General features: G+C 33.1%; 2 protein-coding genes across 3 annotated transcripts; both read left to right on the top strand.

Annotated features, from left to right (window-relative positions):
• Positions 1 to 3526: 3526 nt before the first annotated feature.
• Positions 3527 to 6287, top strand: LOC145030639 (small nuclear ribonucleoprotein SmD3b-like). The gene is made up of 5 exons (XM_078979023.1): positions 3527 to 3811; positions 5253 to 5305; positions 5416 to 5482; positions 5576 to 5632; positions 6123 to 6287. The coding sequence occupies exons 1-5, from the start codon at positions 3653 to 3655 to the stop codon at positions 6171 to 6173; spliced, it is 387 nt and encodes a 128-aa protein (XP_078835149.1). The 5' UTR covers positions 3527 to 3652; the 3' UTR covers positions 6174 to 6287.
• Positions 6288 to 10173: 3886 nt separating this feature from the next.
• On the top strand, positions 10174 to 21801 carry LOC145030638 (uncharacterized). Of its 2 annotated transcripts, XM_078979022.1 has the most exons (7): positions 10174 to 10287; positions 12401 to 15104; positions 15217 to 15762; positions 16906 to 17517; positions 19317 to 20498; positions 20818 to 21575; positions 21705 to 21801. In XM_078979022.1, the coding sequence occupies exons 2-6, from the start codon at positions 12429 to 12431 to the stop codon at positions 21559 to 21561; spliced, it is 5760 nt and encodes a 1919-aa protein (XP_078835148.1). In that variant the 5' UTR covers positions 10174 to 10287; positions 12401 to 12428; the 3' UTR covers positions 21562 to 21575; positions 21705 to 21801. The 2 variants fall into 2 exon arrangements, with proteins under 2 accessions (XP_078835148.1, XP_078835147.1); XM_078979021.1 differs by having other exon boundaries at positions 20818 to 21801.
• Positions 21802 to 22920: the final 1119 nt, after the last annotated feature.

Genomic DNA, 22920 nt, shown 5'->3' with positions numbered 1-22920 from the left:
TAATATTTGAGAAATATAATTACATACCTATGACTGGTGAGTATAAATCATTGTATTCTAGGATCGGTCCATGGATTTTGAACGAGAGAGATAAAGATAACGACTATAAATAAGATCGAATAAAGCCCGAATCTTGTTGAAGGTCCTTGCAGGCGGTGGTGCAAATAGGTACATGGAAGAAGCAGGGTGCGAGACAAGAGAATACATCAATTGTAGAAGAAGAAGCATAATCGGCGATGGTGAGCTGATGATGAATGTGTTCAGCCCCAAACATAACTAGGTCAAATATATTAACTTTATTTCCTTAATTGAATGAATTCAATTATATCATTTCCTTAATTATAAGTACCAAAAGTCTAAAATACCCTTTAATGATTTAATTAATTCATTATTATTTCTTGAATTCTCATTGGTGCATTTAGGCACACAATAGTTGCTAAAAACATTTGAACCTAACTCTATATATATATATATATATATATATATATATATATATATATATATATATATATATATATATATATATATATATATATATATATATATATATATATATATATACACACTTTGTCTCTCTACTCTACAACCCCATGATCATAAAAGAAAAAGTAAAAAAATATATTTTACAAACCAAAATAATAAAGAAATAAAAACAAAACTTTGGATAAGGCTATAAATAAGTTACAACTGATAGTATTTCATGACGAGTTTAAGAAGTGGTAATTTTATTAAAAAAATAACAAAGTTTTTGACCAACTTGTTTATTGCTACTTTCTTTGCTATTGAAGGATTAACATTTTTGATGTTTTTGGCAAAACTATCTGGCTGTAAGTTTTATTTGTATAAAAGTCTTTGATCAAATTAATTTTAGCTTTTGTAACGCCCCAAATTTCAAATATAAATATAATTTAACATAGTCTGAAAACTTCCAAAAATCATGATTCAAATACTAATGTAATTATTAATAATAATAGCGGAAGCGAATAGAAATTTAATTAAACACTTGGTGCGCTACGTCTTCCTCAAAACTTGTCGCCTTCTTCAAGTCTGAACTTTATCATTTCCATTCCCGCTGCCACTTGCTACGTTATTTCCTAGGTTGCGTGCATTTAAAGATTCTAATTGGTAAACCTAGGGCTTAGTGAGTTCGTGGTTTTCATGCATATTGATGTCAATAAAAAAAATAAAAAATATGCAACAATTTATCAATATAATTCTTTTTATTTCTTTCCACCCTTGATAACACATTAGGGAACTACTGTCATTTCCAGGGAACAAGTCCCTCCGTCGGGCACAACAAATATGCTTACGGATAGATAAACAGAGCGTAAGCTCTCCGCCGCGTACTAACACCCTGTACGACGACTAATAATAAGAAATTGTAAATACACATGTTCCCTATATGTCACCCACCATTTTCACCATTTTATATGAAATAATTCACAAAATTTCACACAAATATTCATAGCAATAACAACGGTAACATATAATTGCAAATAATTTAGAATCAACTTTTTATGCAAGCAACCATAAAATTCACACGAAACCCACCTTCTTGGCGTTTAGGTCTTAACCAAAGTTTGACACGCTACACGCACTCTACATTCCACCAATAAATTTTCCTAAGGCAACAATTCTAGAAAAACATCCTATGCGATCATTTTGGTTCCGATATCCACGTGTTTCGTTCGACCAAAATAGTGATTATTATTTAAATATGTTGAATACGATGTTTATAATAACCTTCTCGATATATATATATATATATATATATATATATATATATATATATATATATATATATATATATATATATATATATATATATATATATATATATATATATATATATATATAAATAACAAGGTTTCACCTTTAATCGTTAATATTGGAAAATATTTGATATAACAATAAATAATGTATTTCTTCGAAAAAAATGGTATTTCCATAATCTTAACACATTTGAACAAAAGAAAAGAAAACATATGGTAAACATGTTTGATATCTTTTGTAGGTTACAAATTAACCACTTGTAAGTTGGAAATAAAGAAATGGCAAGTCATAAGAAAACAAAGGACCACATATGTAACTCACCAGGTAAGACATTATTCATTTTTTTTTCAAGAACTTAACATTCTAATTTTTTTTATCAATTGAATCACTATTGGCCCCAACAGAAACGTGATATGGAACCAAAACACATAATAGAATCAAACAAACCTAATCAAGTAACTTAATCAAGCTTAAATCGAGTGGTCATACCTTAATTTCAAGAAGAACTCCGAAAATCTTTAACAACTTCCACACCCGATTTCTCCTTCGAATCTCAGTCGTTTCTTGCAATTCTAGTGGGGTTTCCACTCTATTTTTCGAGCTATATATAATGCCTAACTCAAAAACTGAAGGAGTCATCTCGTTTGCTCGAATTTAAAGCCATATTGAAGAATGACGGTTTTGATCATCAAGCCTCATAATTTGTATATAATTAACCCATTAATTGTGAACTAATCCTCTTTTTTTTAAATTGATATAATCAAATTATATATATTACATATATTTTTTTTGACACAAGTTATTACAGCTTTTAAAGATGTAAAATTACATACAAATCAAAAGATAAAAGTTTTCAAAAGCTAGTTGAAGTAAAAGAGTTTTTAATTTAAAGTAATAACTAAATGTGGATATTGTCAAAAAAAAGTTTTCTTTTTTAAGTTTTTTGTGAAAAATATAAAGGTAAAAAACAAAAAACTTTATGACTACTCTAATCCGTAACTAATTGTTTTAGTTGGTTGGGATGAAAATTAAAAAATAATAAAGACGACTCCATTTGTGCAACGACCTCTAAGTCGTTTGGCTTCATTTGTACAATTCTTGATTGACATTTATTTTTATTATCAAATAAACTTTATAATTTAAGAAAATATATTTTATTTTGTAGAAAATAATAAAACAAAGCATACTAAAGTTTAAAATTTATTTTCTCTATAAAAAGAGACTAATATTGATATATTTATTATTATTTTTTAATATTAAAAATTTGGATTGGAATGAGTTGTTATTGGAAGTGAAATTTTGGGTTTAGATTGTTTGAATAGACGGAAAAAAGATAAATTAGCTTTTTAATATATATAGTTTGGGTTGGTTTTAGTGTCCAAGAAAAGTAGTCTCAAAAGCTTTGTTCCTACCACACTATTTAACCTTTAATTGTCGGTGATTCGGTGAATGTTTCTAAATTTGTTTCATAATAACTTTTTGATAAGAGATGTATTTTGATAAATAACTTATGCTAAAAACATTATTTTAAGTTAAGCTAATTATTATACGTGAAATTTAGATAACAAAAATTATATAAAAATATATTGTTTCACCTATTAAGTCATTAGACAATTAAATATATTTGATTATTTATAAAATATCAAAATAAAATTAGAATTTGTTATTTGATTTTGACTATTCAATATTCATGCATCCAAAAAAAAATGCATTTCCCTTGAACAAATTAAAGTTCTCAAAGACTCAAGAGCTCTTGATTTTGGCGTTTCTGTTTCGGAAACCCACTTCGAGTGAAGTACCCACCCTCTCTCACTAGACACTACAGAGATTCTAGAGAGATAAAGGCAAGGAGAAGGAAAGAGATTCTGATCGGGTCGGGATGAGTCGGAGCTTAGGGATACCGGTGAAGCTGCTACACGAGGCCGCCGGTCACATTGTGACGGTAGAACTCAAAAGCGGAGAAGTGTACAGAGGAAGCTTAGTCGAATGCGAAGACAACTGGAACTGTCAAGTCGAAAACGTTACTTTCACTGCTAAGGTTACTCCTGTCGTTTCCCCAATTAATTTCAAGTTTTTATTTTCCGTGATTCGATGTATTTTGTTGATTTTGCTTTTCCTGTGATCTTGTTAAACCCTTGATTTGAACTTTTCTCTTGGGTTGTGTATAACGAATTAACGACACAATATGAAAACGCTCCATCTCTATCTTCGTTTACAGTACTCTTAATGGAAAAAAAACATACGAAACAATGAAACGCTGAATTAATTGGGCTATTTTCTTAAACCCTAAACCCTAAACCCTAGGTGCTAGGTCGAAAATGTGCTCTTTCTTTGCAAAAGAAGATTCTGTGTTTACATTAGTTAAATGTCTTGTGACATGGTTTAACTTTCTTGGTTATTTTCAACATTTGTAGGCTTGTTGTATGAAATTTCAAGGGAAAATGGTGGTTTCTAATTTTGTAACCATTTTGGTAGTAATGTACCAGAGAATCTTTAAGGAATTTACAAATTGATTACAACTTCTTTTGGGGGTGAATTCTATTTGATTCATGAGTTTATACTAAATATTTCCAGTTGGGGGAAATTTTTGTGGTAGTTAGCATCTGCTTCAGATGAAATAAAACCACAAGATAGAGAAAATCATCAAACTTCAGTTTTTCAGTCTCTAATTTTGTTTGATTTCAACATGCAACTTAAAGTTTAGTCTATGATCTAAGCTTGACTACAAATTCCTTTTTTCATTATAAATTCTATAAGGTAGTAGTTACAAAATCTTTTCCTTCAAGATTCATCGAATCAAAGAACACAAGAAACCTTTTTTTTTTGGTTAAAGAACATCATTTTTTGCTCCTTAAAACTAAAAGTATGCAGAAAGGACCTAATTCGTACTTCTTAGAAAGCATATGCTGGAAATTCGCTCAAGGCACAATCAAGTGTTTACAATCTTCAGAAAAATTGGACCTTTATTCTAATAATGTTTTTTTTGTAATCATATTTAATAGAGTAAATTACACGAATGGTCCCTATGGTTTTGGGTAATTTGCACGTCTGGTCCCTAACTTGTTTTTTTAACTCAGAAGGTCCCTACTGTTTGTTTTTGTTACACACTTGGTCCCTACATTTTGTTTTTGTTACGTGTTTGGTCCCTATCTTACCTAAAACAATGATTATTTAAATAGAAAAAAAATGATGGGTAGGTAAGGTAAGATGAGGGGGTGAGGTTGGGGGTGTGTTTATTTAAAGAAATTAGAAAATCAAGGGCAAAATAGTCTTTTTAGGTAAGAAAGGGACCAAGCGTGTAACAAAAACAAACAGTAGGGACTTTCCGAGTTAAAAAAATAAATTAGGGACCAAATGTGCAAATTACCCTAAACCATAGGGACCATTCGTGTAATTTACTCTATTTAATATACTAATTATTTATTAATTTAAAAAAAGATAAGAAACCTTGATGATGTTAGTTTGTTGATTATCAACAGGATGGAAAGATCTCACAACTTGAGCATGTCTTTATTCGAGGCAGCAAAGTTAGGTATGTCATTATCTTCCCAAATAATTACTTTTCATTTTACTTCAATTATAACGCTATCAGTATCACTGTATCAGTATCAGTATCAGTAACAACAGTAACAATTGGTGCAGGTTTATGATCATACCAGATATGCTTAAGAATGCTCCTATGTTCAAGCGATTGGAAGCTAGAATTAAGGTGCTCTCAGCTGTTTTATTTGCTAGTTTGTGAATTCTTTATTTATTTATTTATATATATTTTTTTAAATCATGCAATTTTTGTTGGTTAAAGGGTAAAAGTTCAGCACTTGGTGTTGGTCGAGGCCGTGCTGTTGCCATGCGAGCTCGGGTAAGCATTACATTTACGGTTAATGTCAGAATTTGATAACAAACTATCTAAAATGTTCAAAAAACACCCTTGTACTAATGTCATAACATTTTTTAGCACAAGGGTGTTTTGTGAACATTTTTGATAGTTTGTTACCCAATTATGGCATCAACCCCTACATTTATCTCTGAAAATATATTTTGTGTGGATGTATTTATATAAGGTGAGTAACTTAGTGTCCTTACATTCATAATTAAAATGACCTTTTTTATAACATTTTATAGTACAAGGGTGTTTTTGAACATTTTCGATAGTTTGAAAAAGAAGTGTCATGTTGAATTATTTTTTGTGTTCTCAAGTTAGAAAAAAGGGAAAGAAAAAAAACTATCAGTTTTTGAATATTACACATCTGTGTAGTTTTGTTATTAAAAAAAATGTTAGGAGGGAAGAGAAAGGGTAGTTTTGTCATTTTTAAAAGGTTGATGAAATCTTCTCTTGATGTTTTGTGCAGGCTCAGGCTGCTGGTCGTGGAGCTGCTGCTGCACCTGGTAGGGGGAGGTGAAGTGATTATTAAATCAGTTTCTTTTCTTCTTTTGAAATGTAAACCTTGAAACTAGAGTATAAGCAATAGTTTTAGTTTCAATCATATTTGTGGCCTTTTGGTTTTTTTCTTTAATCTTCACTTTAAACCTGCAAAACTACATCCTTGATTGTGTTTGTGGCTTTTTATGATTGTAACTTGATAAAAAAAAATGTGTCATAAAGTTTTAGAATATTGAATGTAAGAACAAGAAATAGCAATGCACTTCAATTGAGATATATATTACCCTATTAAGCCATTTTTCCCAGCTAACTTCGAGCAGCCAGTCATAAGGACCGAATGACTACAGTTTAACAAGTTGAAAGGTTAAATATGGATGAAAAAAAAACTTAGTGACCAAATACGTACAAATCAAAAAATATATTATATTTTTGGGTAAATTACACCAATCGTCCCTCGTGTATATGCCAGAAAGCGTACTTAATCCCTATTTTCAAAAATTAACTCGGACCGTCCCTTATGTCGTTAAAAGTATCACACTTCATCCCTCGTTAGTTGAACTTTGCACGTCTTATCCCTTGTGGGACATGAAAGGACTATAATGCCCTTTTCAATTTCATTTTCATTTATTTTTATCAATTTAATTATTAAAAAGTATTATAATTATTTTTATATGCTGTTGAAAAATACTTGACCACCACCATCGGTAATCCACACCACCACTACCAATAATCTATACAATCATTGGAAAATAGAGCACCACTGTCACCGCTTTACTCACCCCTCATCTCACTCCTCAGTTCAAAGGATCTCCGTTGACTCTTTATAAAACTCCGGCGACCTCCACAAAAACATCTCCAGAAGTCTGACCAAGCTCCAATTTAATCTTCTAAATCTTTTCAAGCACTTGTTTTTCATCCTGCGTTTCTTCATACGAAGGATCCAACCAGGAGTGTAGATCTGAACAGTAAGGAGAAGGTTAAGGAGAAGTGCATATCTGGTACCCTTGAACTAGGGTGAAGATCCGTTATCGTCTCGTTGGAACAACGAGAGGCACCTAGGGTTTAGTGTGCAGGTGCAAATCTCTTTGTGCCCCGTCTTTTGTCTGATCGGGAAAATAGACAGGATGATCGAAAGTAGAACACCAACGAACGACAGCCGGCAAGAAATCACGGAGGCTCGCAGGCAGTTAATCGGAGGTTTTGTCGATCAATCGCAAGAAGGGAGCGTCTCCTGGGGTCGACGAGACCGAAGAAAGAAGATGGGAAGAATCAGCAGGGCCGCGCTCTTTCTCCTCTGGCAGTGAGGTGCCAAGGGGGAAGGGGAGGGGTGGTCGCGAGCAACAATCAGCAACGCAGGCGAGAGGGTTTGGCAAGGGAGCTCGACGAGAAGAAGGGAAAGGTGCGAGGGGAAGAGGCAAGAAGGGTTTCGTCGGTTTCGGTGGGTGCAGTGATGGAGTGGGATGCGAGGCATGCTGCTTCGATGGAGCAATCAAATGGCGATAATATCTCCGGTGAGGCATCCGACGGCAGACAAGGCGAAGAAGGGTGATGCGATGGGGGTGGGTTGTGATGATGAGATGATGTGGTTTCTGATGTTCGAGTTTCTGATGTTCGAGTTTCTGATATGGGTTTGAGTTTCAAATATAAATGTAGATCTAAATGGGTTTGAGATTCATGAGGGGTTTGATTTTCAGATTAGAATGCAAGTTTTGGGTTGAATATTTGATGTTTGAAAATCAGGTATGTTCATCAATGGTTGTTTGAGCTGGATGATGGTGATATGAAGGAGGGGAAAACAAACGAATTTTGGCTAGTTAATCTTGTCGAAAAAGGAGGAGGACGAGTGGTTTCCGGTGGTAGTCGGTGGTTCTGGTCCAAGAAAGTTAGAAGGAGAAGGGAAAGAGAAAGGGAGGGGAGGGGTGGATATATATATGATTTTTTTTTTTTAAATTTATTTTATAATCTAAAACTGATAAATGAATAAAATAAAATGAAAAAAGAAATTATTAAGGGTAAAATAGTCATTTCATGTCAATAGGGACTAAGCGTGCAAAAAAAAAAGAAATTCAGGGACGGTCCGAGTGAATTTTTTTAAATAGGGACCAAACACGCCTTCTGACATGCCCACGAGGGACCATTGGTGTAATTTACCCTATATTTTTAAGTCATTATCCCATATATATATATATATATATATATATATATATATATATATATATATATTCACTACTATATAGCATATCGACAACCCTTATTAACAAAAAATTCCGACAATGAAAGAATCCTCATCTCCAACAGAAGAGCATAGTCCTGTTAAAAGCAAACAAACTTCCCACCCAATTGATAATTGATATATAGTAAGTTTGATGCATAGTAATTGTATACATGAAAATAGTGGGTCGGACTAAAGACAATGCCATATCTTATTTATTTTCGTAAATTTGATATTAGTAATTGTACTTCACGTACAATAATAAAAATATATTTTACTGTAATTTGAAAAGTATATTTGTGTTATCGGATAAAATACTTGACTTCAATCAATTTATAAAAAATATTTGAACAATGGTGAAAGTACTATTATTTCATGTACAATAATAACAAGGGATCGAGGTCGACCAAAAAGAAGGTAACGCTGGCAAAAGAATCTTTGAACAATGCTTGAAAGGACTATTATGTTTTTTAGTTCAATTTTAAATCTATGAAATTTAAAGAGAATGTGATCAGGAGTCCAATTTTATTTTTGCAAACTTATATATTTTATACTTAAGCGAATCTAAAAATGAGGTAAATACAATAATAATATTTGCATAACCACAGCCACACAGCAATATCCTCACAATCCCCATTTTATTGTCGTCGACATCACCACTTTATATAATCTAGACCTCTACCCACTACGCCGACAACTTGAGTCTCTTTGAGACAAGTATTCATCACAACTATTTCAATAATTTTTTTTATGTATTTATTTGTGTAATGTCATTTTATTACTTTTTCTAACATATACAAAAATTTAATTTTAGTTGAAATTTGAATATTTTTCATTTTTACATATAACAACATTTTGTTATTATTATTTTAATTATAACATGTTTAACAAATTAAAATTGTGATTACGTAATTCACATCGGTTTTCATAAATTTAAATTTTGTATATCTTCGTAAAAAAATATATTGTGGCTTAAATTGATTAAAAAGTAATAGTTGTTGCACAAAATATATTTGGCCGGTGTCGCATCATTAGTTAATTGGTTATTGATTAAGATTTTTGCATATTTAGGTTATAAAATAAACGAGTTGACAATGTGTAACAAATTAACTTAATCAAATCAACTATGAGGTTTGTGTTTTTTTGTGCAATAATGAGTGTCACCGTGCATCCAAAGGCAAATACATATAATGTAAAAGCAGAAAAATATAAAACATTTACTCGAAACAAAAAAAATATATATTAAATTTAAGGAGATATATATTTTTCTCACAACAATCGCTATAATTAGGTGAAAAAACTCCTTTCAATTTTCTGATTAGATTTTGAGAACTAGGAGAGTAAGCGATACATAGCTTTTGAAACATTTGAGTCATGTTTGGCCCACTAAGTGACAACCAGTTTGGTAGCTAGTAAGTTACTTATAAATTAACAATGTTTAATAAAATATAACTTATAACTGTAATGTAAATCGACATAAATAAATATTTAAATATATAACTAAAAAAATCTATATAATTAAGAATATATTTGTAAACATATCAATAACTAGTTTAAAAGTTAGTTCGTAAGTCAAATAAACTATTTTCTATTTTATTAAACAATAAATTTAAATAACTTAGCTTATAATCTATAAAATTGACTTAGAGATATGTTCATATACAAAATGGGTGGACCTGTAAGCCATCAATAATTCCCAAAAAGAGTAATTGGTCACATCAAAATAATGGACATTTAACCCTCTAAAGAAAGTATTGGTCATGGAACATCCCATAATTACAATCATACCCTTCCCCTCACAAAAGATTCTTGTATATCTGGACATTTTTGGCATTTTTTTTTTCACGATTCAGAGTTCTATTCCTTAAAATTTTGAACTCTTATCGCTGCAAAAAGCTCAAAAGACAAATCACACACACAGGTATTATGTTTTATTTATTCATTCACAATCATATATACATGTTATTGTACTGCTTGCTTGATGGTTTCGTTAGTCCAACTGCACTTGCAAATTTAAAATAATTCACTTTTCTTCCTCTGATTTTTAAAATATTTGTTTTGTTTAAGAACAATCGGTGAAGAAAATAAACATGTGAGTGTTTTCTAAGATAAACCTGGAAAGCAAGGCTATAAGAGGATGTTAAAATCTACTATGCCCATTCACCTTTGATTTTTGTTTTACCTTTTAATAGCCATGTTTTCATATGTATCTGTATGTGTTCTTAAAAAGATTGATAAGTAAATATCTTTTGATATTATTATATTTGTTGTTCTCATAAGAAAAACATATAGCTAAAACAGGAATTATTGCTTTTTACTTGTTAGTGTATCAACTTCGAATGAATTAATGCTAATAATCAAGAATATGTTGATTTCAACTATTTTCTAACCATCCAAGCTCACTACATGCTCATATTTATTCAAATCTAGATGGTTTATATTTGCGTTTTTACATTTAATTTTACTCTCTGATTGTGAATATATAGACTTGATTGATCCTCTGGGTTCCATTTGTTAGCATATATTTCTGATCGACGTAGCTTTTTTTGTTTGGTTTATATTTTAGACTAGTTATTTTCCTTTAGTAGTTTCATCTCTTTCATTGTAAATAAACTTCCAATCAATAATAAAACATTAGGCATCAGCCATCTTTGTAGGGATGAGCATGGGTCGGTTTTGGTCGGATTTTGGCTAAAACCAAAACAAACCGTAGAAAGTCGGTTTTTCGGTTTTTAAACCCATATAGGTTCGGTTTTTGCATGGGTCAGTTTTTCGGTTTTCCGGGTTGGGTTTTCGGTTTTCAACCGTGGGTTTTATAAGCTCCTGTTTTTTATCTCTAGTTTTTGGGTTTAAACCTAGTGAAAATACGTTGCGATAAATAGTATTGTATCTACTTTAAATATATTAAAATTAAGAGTACGAATTCTAGTATTATAAAAGCATAAAAGTGTTCAAAAGATCAAAGATTAACACCATCAACAGTTTATTGAAAATAAACATAAAGTATTAAATAGATAAAGTCTAAAGTTTAAATCATAATATAAATAATATATATGTGGGTCGATTCGGTTTTTATGGGTGGTTTTATACGTCAAAACCAAACCAAACCATTATTTTTCGGTTTTTGTAAAATTGAAATCCAAACCGTCGGTTATTGCTTTGCTTTCGCTTTTTCGGTTTCGGTTATGTCGGTTTTTTTTGGTTTTTCGGTTTTCGGTTCGGTTTTTGCTCATCCCTACATCTTTGGGTCTCAATTCGATCCATTGTTTATAAAGTGGGATTCCATATATAAAAACATATATTTTTATAAAGTGGGATTCCATTGTTTATATAGATTTTTATTCACCAATAGACAATAGATTAAAAAAAGATATAAAAACATGTCGGCTTTTGACTAAAAATATAGACTTTTATGAATAGAATATTCAATTTGCTTAACTCGTTTAAAAAAAATGAAAAAGATGTCGATATAAAATCTCATATGGGCCTTCTTTACCATTCAAATAGTAAAATAGTAAAAGATACTTGTTTGGGGCATGAACTGACCATAGTCAAACCCATACAAAATCAAACGAATCCCACATGGATGATGACGATGGGGTCGCCATAGATGTGTTTTGGTCCTTTTTTTTGAGAGAACAGAAGCTTCTGCTCTTCATCTTCTTTAGATTTTGGGGATTTTCTGGTTTCAGGGGTTTGTGCATCGAGAGCACAGACTAAATTGAAGCAAATGAGTAAATTGAAGCAAAATTAAAGGTTCAGAGTGTGTGAGTGGAAACTAAATTGAAGCAAAAAAGTATGGCATAATTGGTTGCTAGTGACATTGATGTTTTCTATTACTAATTTACTATCATCTTCTTTAAAATTGTCAAAACATTGTGTATTAGATTATGAGATCGCAGGTGGTCTATGTGCCAAAGGTAATACAAGCTTACTCAATGAAATGAATCTAGGATGCATCATGCATGTATTGGTTAGATTAAAGATTTTCATCAAATTTCCTTTATCAAATTGCTGTATACCATATTATGTAGGTGCTAACACAAGACATAATATCGAGCAATGGAGTGTCTTACTGGCATCTTTAGCAACCCGTTTGCTCAGTGTCTCATCGCTCCTGTGAAAGAACACCTTTGCCTTCTGATTTTCTATACACAATATGTAGGGGATATGCTTACTGCAATGACGGAGTTGAATGCTGCAAAAGACATTGTTGAAGAGCGGAAGAATCAAAACGTAGAAAAATGTTTTGAGGCTCCAAACCATGTCAACCGTTGGTTGGAAGATGTTCAAACAATCAACAGAAAAGTGGAATGTGTTCTTAACGATAATTGCAATTGGTTCAATCTATGTAATAGGTACATGCTCGCAGTGAAAGCCTTGGAGATAACTCAGGAGATCGATCATGCCATGAAACAACTCTCTCGGATAGAATGGACTGATGATTCAGTTCCTTTAGGGAGAAATGGTTCCACAAAGGCATCCACCTCTACACCATCAAGTGATTACAATGACTTCGAGTCAAGAGAACACACTTTTAGGAAAGCACTTGAAGCACTTGGATCCAACCACACATCCCACATGGTAGCCTTATGTGGGATGGGTGGAGTGGGGAAGACCACGATGATGAAGAGGCTGAAAAAGATTATTAAAGAAAAGAGGACGTTTCATTATATTGTTTTGGTGGTTATAAAGGAAAATATGGATCTCATTTCCATCCAGGATGCTGTAGCAGATTACCTGGATATGAAGCTAATAGAAAGCAATGAATCAGAAAGAGCCGATAAACTTCATGAAGGGTTTCAGGCGAAATCAGATGGAGGTAAGAATAGGTTCCTCATAATACTGGATGATGTATGGCAATCTGTTGATATGGAAGATATTGGTTTAAGTCCTTTTCCGAATCAAGGTGTCGATTTCAAGGTCTTGTTGACCTCGGAAAACAAAGATGTTTGTGCAAAAATGGGAGTTGAAGCTAATTTGATTTTCGACGTGAAATTCTTAACAGAAGAAGAAGCACAAAGTTTGTTTTATCAATTTGTAAAAGTTTCTGATCCCCACCTTGATAAGATTGGAAAAGCTATTGTAAGAAAGTGTGGTGGTCTACCCATTGCCATCAAAACCATAGCCAATACTCTTAAAAGTAGAAACAAGGATGTATGGAAGGATGCACTTTCTCGTATAGAGCATCATGACATTGAGACAATTGCACATGTTGTTTTTCAAATGAGCTACGACAATCTCCAAAACGAAGAAGCTCAATCCATTTTTTTGCTTTGTGGATTGTTTCCTGAAGACTTTGATATTCCTACTGAGGAATTGGTGAGGTATGGATGGGGCTTGAGAGTATTTAATGGAGTGTATACTATAGGAGAAGCAAGACACAGGTTGAATGCCTACATCGAGCTGCTCAAGGATTCAAATTTATTGATTGAAAGTGATGATGTTCACTGCATCAAGATGCATGATTTGGTTCGTGCTTTTGTTTTGGATACGTTTAATAGATTCGAGCATTCGTTGATTGTCAATCATGGTAATGGTGGTATGTTAGGGTGGCCTGAAAATGATATGAGTGCCTCATCTTGCAAAAGAATTTCATTAATATGCAAGGGCATGTCCGATTTTCCTAGAGTCGTAAAGTTTCCAAATCTCTTGATTTTGAAACTTATGCATGGAGATAAGTCTTTGAAGTTTCCTCAAGACTTTTATGGAGAAATGAAGAAGCTTCAGGTTATATCGTATGATCACATGAACTATCCCTTGCTTCCAACATCACCTCAATGCTCCACCAACCTTCGTGTGCTTCATCTTCATCAATGCTCATTGATGTTTGATTGCTCTTCTATTGGAAATCTGTTGAATCTGGAAGTGCTCAGCTTTGCTAATTCTGGCATTGAGTGGTTACCTTCCACAATCGGAAATTTGAAGGAGCTAAGGGTACTAGATTTGACAGAGTGTGATGGTCTTCGTATAGATAATGGTGTCCTAAAGAAATTGGTCAAACTTGAAGAGCTTTATATGAGAGTTGGTGGTCGATATCAAAAGGCCATTAGCTTCACTGATGAAAACTGCAATGAAATGGCAGAGCGTTCAAAAACCCTTTCTGCATTAGAATTTGAGTTCTTCAAAAACAATGCTCAACCAAAGAATATGTCATTTGAGAATCTTGAACGATTCAAGATCTCAGTGGGATGTTATTTTAAGGGAGATTTCGGTAAGATCTTTCACTCTTTTGAAAACACGTTGCGGTTGGTCACCAACAGAACTGAAGTTCTTGAATCCAGACTTAATGAGTTGTTTGAGAAAACAGATGTCCTTTATTTAAGTGTAGGAGATATGAATGATCTTGAAGATGTTGAGGTAAAGTCGGCACATCTTCCTAAATCCTCTTCCTTCGACAATTTAAGAGTCCTTATCATTTCTGAGTGTGTAGAGTTGAGATACCTTTTCACACTTGATGTTGCAAACACTTTGTCAAAGCTTGAGCATCTTCAAGTTTACGAATGCGATAATATGGAAGAACTCATACATACAGAGGGTAGAGGAGAAGTGACAATTACATTCCCAAAGCTGAAGTTTTTATCATTGTGTGGGCTACCAAATCTGTTGGGTTTGTGTGGTAATGTGCACATAATTAATCTACCACAACTCACAGAGTTGAAACTTAATGGCATTCCAGGTTTCACAAGCATATATCCTGAAAAAGATGTTGAATCATCTAGTTTGTTGAATAAAGAGGTAAATGTGTTTTATGTTAATACAATACAATCTTTTCAATTAACCGTTTCAAAATATATTGTATAATTTATTTTTGTTTGGATGGGGTTATTAATGGGTGATTATTTCGCAGGTTGTAATCCCTAATTTGGAGAAACTTGATATTAGTTATATGAAGGATTTGAAAGAGATATGGCCTTGTGAATTAGGGATGAGTCAGGAAGTTGATGTTTCTACGTTGAGAGTGATTAAAGTAAGCAGTTGTGATAATCTTGTGAATCTATTCCCGTGCAATCCTATGCCATTGATACATCACCTTGAAGAGCTTCAGGTGATATTTTGTGGTTCCATTGAAGTGTTATTCAACATTGAGTTGGATTCTATTGGTCAAATTGGAGAAGGCATCAACAATAGCAGCTTGAGAATCATCCAATTGCAGAACTTAGGGAAGCTAAGTGAGGTGTGGAGGATAAAAGGTGCGGATAACTCTAGTCTCCTCATCAGTGGCTTTCAAGGTGTTGAAAGCATTATCATTAACAAATGCAAGAGGTTTAGAAATGTATTCACACCTACCAGCACCAATTTTGATATGGGGGCACTTATGGAGATTCGGATACAAGATTGTGGAGAAAAGAGGAGAGAGAATGAATTGGTAGAGAGTAGCCAAGAGCAAGAGCAGGTATGGCTTTCAATTTCACTTGCTTACTTAATGAAGGATTAAGCTCCTGCTTTTTGAATAAAAAGTGGATGAATGACTAAATTCGGGAATGCCACCTGGAAAGTTATCAACCATTTAGCTACACCATTTTTTGAACTAATGTTGCAATAAATGCATAATATAATTAAAAACTGGTCATTGATAAATGTAAACCAACCTTTTTTATTTATTAAAATGTCTACAATAAATGATTTTCTTTATTATATATCATTTTATAACAATAAGCTTAAAGATGTTTAAATAGCCAATGTCAGTTATAGATCGTAACTAATTTTTTATTAACTAGTTTTAGTTAAGATATCACTCATTATTATTTTTATAGAAAAAAGACAAGATTGGCTAATCCTCATAAGAATTTGGAAGATTTAAGCAAAATATAGAGCTTTTCCAAACATAGCCAATAGTTTCTTTTGCAGGTCCCATCTACGAAATTATCAATAGATTTGCGATTTTTTTTTGGCACCTGGGAAATTTCCATTAATTAAAAAAAAGTTCAAGCCAGTTTGTAGTTGGCACCTGCAAAATGGTAGTTTTCACCTGCGGAAATCACCTTTCACCATTTCGCATCTATGACTTGTGAAAATGTGAATTTGTGAAATGGTCATGTGCACCTCATGAGAAATACGAAATGGTCAGTAATATGACTTTTTTATATAAATATGATGGTGGCATATATTTATAGGAAAATATAGCTGCACGACATTAATTAATAGTGAAATTAGTTAACTGATAAGTATACAAAATTTATATGTATGAAGTATACTCAATTTAGGACGACTCGGGCAATGAAATCATCATTTAATAGGAGCAATGAAATCATTTTCGAAAAATGTTTACAAATGAATAAAATATTAAATTAAACTTAAAACATTTTGTTAGTAGTTTGAAATTTACAAACTGAAATTTGTTGTATTTATTAACATTTATAAATGTTGTACTATGATTTTTTCCTTGTTTGCAAATATTCCTTAAAAATCCACCTAAAATCAAAATAATTAATCTTTTTCAAGTTGAAAAATGAAAATCGTATGATATAACCGTGTATGGATGTGGAATTATATATCAGTTACTAATTACATTTTTTGTTGGGATATATGTGCGCAGATTGATATTGCAATCCCATTCACTCTCACACACTCTTTCCAAAACCTCCGTAAACTTGCTTTGGAAAAGTATGAAGGAGTGGAGGTGGTGTTTGAGATAGAGAGTCCAACAAGTAGAGAATTGATAACAATTCACCATAATCAACAACCACTACTTCCCAACCTTGAGTTATTGGATATAAGTTTTATGGACAGCATGAGTCATGTATGGAAGTGCAACTGGAATAAATTCTTCATTCTTCAAAAACAACAGTCAGAATCCCCATTCTGTAATCTCACAACCATACATGTTCAATATTGCCAAAGCATTAAGTACTTGTTTTCAACTCTCATGGCAAAACTTCTTTCCAACCTAAAGAAGGTCGAGGTAAGAGAGTGTCATGGTATTGAAGAAGTTGTTTCGAACAGAGATGATGAAGATGAGGAAAAGACTACATTTACATCTACATCTTCTGAAAAAAGCACTAATTTGTTCCCTCGTCTTGAATCTCTCGCTCTTTATCAACTTCCAAATCTCAAGTGTATTGGTGGTGGTGGTTCTGCCAACAGTGGGAACAATGAAATATCTCTTGATAATTCCACTACTACTACTTCTTTTGTTGATCAATCTAAGGTATGTTTTTTTTTTGTTTACCTATTTGACAACTTATTAATTTTATTTTTAAGATCCATTTCTTCTTTTCAATATTATATAAAGATCACAGAATCACATACAAGAGATTTACACTTCTATTGTTCACCCATTACCTACTCTGCAAACTCATGAATGGGATTATCATGAGGCATAAAAAGTTCCATTGGTTTGAACAAGTATTACAATATATTTGTTAGTTATCATAATTCATATCGATAACTGATACGATTTTCTTTCTTTTTCTACTTAATTAGATAATGCTCACATGTCTAACCAACTTAGGTTTGCTATTCTATGTGAACCCTTTGTTGTTTTTGTAACCAAGCACCTTAAATATTTTTTTCATTTGCAATTTGTGTTTACTTTGGACAGATTTTTCTTTTATAGCTGCAATTCCAATGGAATTTGTATTTAAGTTCTAATCTACATAAGGGAGGAGGGAGTCATTCCCTCCCAACCCACTGAACCCACTGTCACATCAACTTTCTCTTTTATTTTTCTTCATCTTTCCTAACCCACAACACACGAAAATCCTATCTTTCTCAACACACTCAACCCACTCAATTAGAAAAAAAATACTAAACAACTAAGGTACAAATCTTAAAACACATGGTACAAGAGAAAATGAGAGAGAGAAAGAAAAGAGAGAGGATGAAGTGGGTTAGTGAAACCAGTTAAACAACCTGCTGAAGAGGGAGTGGTACCGGCGGTAACTCTATTGCTAATTAAGATTTTACCTTGATTGTTTTGTATTTTTTTTTTAATTGAGTGAGTTGAGTGTGTTGAAAAAATAGGGTTTCCGTGTATTATGAGTTGAAAAAGATGAAGAAAAATGAAAGAGAAAAGCTGATGTGGCAGTGGGTTCAGTAGGTTGGGAGGGAATGACTCCCTCCTCCCTAATAATATACTAACATATTAGACACGTAAAGGATAAATGCTATGCCTCATATAATACGTTATATTTATAATCTTTAAACAATCAAATTTATTAAACAAATAACTAAGTGTGAGCAAAGGCAGGTACCCGACTAAATTGCCCAAAACCAGTCTGGTGGTTCGTGGAATGTTGGGCCAGGTCGTTAAAACGTCTACACACCGGTTCTTTAAATCACAGATCCGCTTCTCATACTGTGAACCCGGTTTTAATTTTAAAAGAAAATTTCATTATAAAGTAAATGACTTAAACCATTACAAACAACAAAAATTTACCATTACAATGTTGGACTATCATTATTTGCAACATAAAACTGAAAATACACATATTTCCTTCTGATATCAGCATGAGTGGCTGGTTGGCTAACCCAAAAATCCATGCATTGTAGATGTGTGTTACAACACATAGTATCAATGAAAGGCATATTTTTAGGCTAGAATTTAACAATCTGTAATAATATTCCCTAAAACTAATATCATCATCAACCAACTAATATAAAACCATTGGGTTCGTCATTTTAGGTACAAAACATAGATTTTTCTAAGCTTGTTGTATTTAAACATATGCTTTCTAAACTTAATTGATTTTGCATTCCAAAATTTTAGGTTGTAAAGTGGTATGTCATTTGTTGTCTTTTCAACATTAATTGTACAAAAACCAAAACTACATAATTGATGTAGATATCATAACAATTGTGTTATTTAGTATATAAAAACTAAATTTTGAATTGAATTTCTTATACAAAAGTTGTGTCTATGTATACATGTTTATGTAGGTAATAGACAATTAGTCTCTGTTAAGTATATGGAGTTTAATTTTTAGACTAATTTTTCATGTGTTGCAGTTTTATCAGGCAGGTGGCGTTTTTTGGACGTTATGCCAATACTCCAGAGAGATAAATATAAGGGAGTGTTATGCATTGTCAAGTGTAATTCCATGTTATGCAGCAGGACAGATGCAAAATGTTCAAGTGCTGAATATATACAGGTGCAACTCAATGAAGGAGTTATTTGAAACTCAAGGGATGAACAACAACAATGGTGACAGTGGTTGTGATGAAGGAAATGGTTGTATACCAGCAATTCCAAGACTAAATAACATTATTATGCTACCCAATCTAAAGATATTGAAGATTGAAGATTGTGGTCATCTGGAACATGTATTCACATTCTCTGCACTTGGAAGCCTGAGACAGCTCGAAGAGTTAACGATAGAGAAATGCAAGGCAATGAAAGTGATAGTGAAGGAAGAAGATGAATATGGAGAGCAAACAACAAAGACATCTTCGAAGGAGGTTGTGGTCTTTCCTCGTCTCAAGTCCATTGAACTGGAAAATCTACAAGAGCTCATGGGTTTCTACTTAGGGAAGAATGAGATTCAGTGGCCTTCATTGGATAAGGTTATGATCAAGAATTGCCCAGAAATGATGGTGTTTGCACCTGGTGAGTCCACAGTTCCCAAGCGCAAGTATATAAATACAAGCTTTGGCATATATGGGATGGAGGAGGTACTTGAAACTCAAGGGATGAACAACAATAATGATGACAATTGTTGTGATGATGGAAATGGTGGAATTCCAAGACTAAATAACGTTATTATGTTTCCAAATATAAAGATATTGCAAATCAGCAATTGTGGCAGTTTGGAACATATATTCACATTCTCTGCACTTGAAAGCCTGATGCAGCTCAAAGAGTTAACAATAGCGGATTGCAAGGCAATGAAAGTGATTGTGAAGGAGGAATATGATGTAGAGCAAACAAGGGTATTGAAGGCTGTGGTATTTTCTTGTCTAAAGTCCATTACACTATGCCATCTACCAGAGTTGGTGGGTTTCTTCTTGGGGAAGAATGAGTTCTGGTGGCCTTCATTGGATAAGGTTACCATCATTGATTGCCCACAAATGATGGTGTTCACACCTGGTGAGTCAACAACTCCCCACCTCAAGTACATACACTCAAGCTTAGGCAAACATACTCTTGAATGTGGCCTTAATTTTCAAGTCACAACTACTGCATATCATCAGGTATAATTATTATTCTTTCACACCATCTAATTATGGAATCATGACGCTAATTACAAGTATTAAACACATTAATACTAGTTTCAGTATCAGTTTATGTTGTCACTTGAATCAAAATTTTCCATTTTTCAAAATAAACCTTAATCCAACTTACCTTATGAGATAAAAAAATAGTTACCCATTGGACAACTTTTAATTGGAGTCAAATATCATCATCATTTATGAATGAAATGTCTTCAATTTCGTTGAAATTACAACATATTACATTTCAAATGTTTTTGTTTAACATAATCCCCTTGCTTTTTCTTTATTGGACTTGCAGACCCCATTCCTGAGTTCGTGCCCTGCTACTTCAGAAGGGATGCCTTGGTCCTTTCATAATTTGATCGAAATATCTTTGATGTTTAATGATGTTGAGAAGATTATTCCATCCAATGAGTTGTTACATCTGCAAAAGCTGGAAAAGGTTCATGTAAGGCATTGTAATGGGGTAGAGGAGGTATTTGAAGCATTGGAAGCAGGGGCAAATAGTAGTAATGGTTTTGATGAATCCTTACAAACTACTACTCTTGTCAAACTTCCAAACCTAACACAAGTGGAGTTAGAGTATCTAGATTGTCTGAGGTATATATGGAAGACCAATCAGTGGACAACATTTGAGTTCCCAAACCTAACAACAGTCACTATCAGAGAATGTCATGGGTTAGAACATGTATTTACTAGTTCCATGGTTGGTAGTCTATTGCAACTCCAAGAGCTACATATATATAACTGCAAATATATGGAGGAGGTAATCGCCAGGGATGCAGATGTTGTAGAAGAAGAAGAAGAAGATGATGATGATGACAAAAGGAAAGACATCACATTACCTTTTCTAAAAACTGTAACACTTGCTAGCCTTCCTCGTCTTAAGGGGTTTTGGTTAGGGAAGGAGGATTTTTCATTCCCATTATTGGATACTTTAAGTATTGAGGAATGCCCAACAATATTGACTTTCACCAAGGGCAATTCCGCTACTCGGAAGCTAAAAGAAATAGAAAAGGGGAAGATATCAACTCCATTATAAAGATCAAATAAGAGGTAAGTAGACGTTTTCTGCTATAATAACTCTTAAAATACATTAAAAAAATCTGTCATGTATATTTTTTCTTATGGACAAAAGCCAGACATTCTTTATATTTTTAACTGAATATTTTATATCTTATGCAGGTATTCAATACTAATAATATATTTTCATGTTGTAATTGTGTCATTATTGTCTGCAACCTTTTTCTCTTGTTATGCATCAGGGCCTTCAGTTTATGTATTTCAGATGTGTTATTCATGGTTATGTGAATTCTTGTGCTAGATTACAGGGTTTTAGATGTAGTAGTATTATAAATATTTGGCTCGTTAGTCAAACATCTTTTTCCGAACAATTTTTCTAGTATGCCACTAGTTATACCAAGAAGTTATGGCATCTAGTATTGATTTCATAACCCAAAAGTGCTGTAAATATTTTATACCGGAAGGATGAGATTTTGGAAGTCTTACATGGCAAATACATGGATAAAGATTAAGGACCAGGGTTAGTTTAGGAAATCTTGAGAATAAATTGGTCATAAGGGTTAAGGATTAAGGAGGCAAAAGTTGAATTCAGAAATGCTGGGAGATTACCTACTTATCTTGTTATTTTTAGGGGTAATGACATAAAAACCTTAAGTTTTCAAATTTTTGTCGGTTTTACCCTTTTGCAGATTTTAAATTCATTAAAACCGGATGTTTGTAATTTTTATATTTTTATATATATATTTTTAAATTTACCCTCTGGCTTATTAAAGCCCTTACGTTTGGCACAAATGTTTGGTTTTTTTTTTTGGTTCATAAAAGCCCTCAAGTTTGGTTTTCTCGTTCATTAAAAGCTTTAAATTTGATAGAAATTTTCAGTTTTACCAGATAAATTCGCAAAAATGATAACTAGGGATGAGCATATGGGCCGGGGAACCGGCCAGAACCGGAACCGGAACCCGATGGAACCGGTCGGGCCGGGACCGGGACGTTATTTTTGTGGATTTTTGGAACCGGGAACCGGTAGTACCGGAACCGATATAACCGGAACCGGTAGAACAGGGAAAAACCGGTAGAACCGGCAAAAACCGGAACCGTATGATGCTATTTTTCATGGACCGGTTTCAATATTTGAAGACACGACAAGAACCGGGAACTTGTAGAACCGCCGGGCCGGTTCGGTTCTTGATTTTTGCCGAAGCCGGTTCCCGGGTCGGGTCCGGTTTCGGCCGGTTCGGTCCTTTTGCTCATCCCTAAGGATAACATTGAAAAAAAGTTACAAATTTGAGGCATTTATAGATCTAAAATAAGACTTTGGGTAAAATCGACAAAAACTTGCATGGCTAAGGGTTTTTATGACATTTTCCCTTATTTTAAA

The sequence above is a fragment of the Lactuca saligna genome, chromosome 2 (assembly GCF_052625555.1).
Source record: "Lactuca saligna cultivar CGN05327 chromosome 2, ASM5262555v1, whole genome shotgun sequence".
NCBI lineage: Eukaryota > Viridiplantae > Streptophyta > Magnoliopsida > Asterales > Asteraceae > Lactuca > Lactuca saligna.
This window is presented reverse-complemented; position numbering and strand designations above follow the sequence as displayed.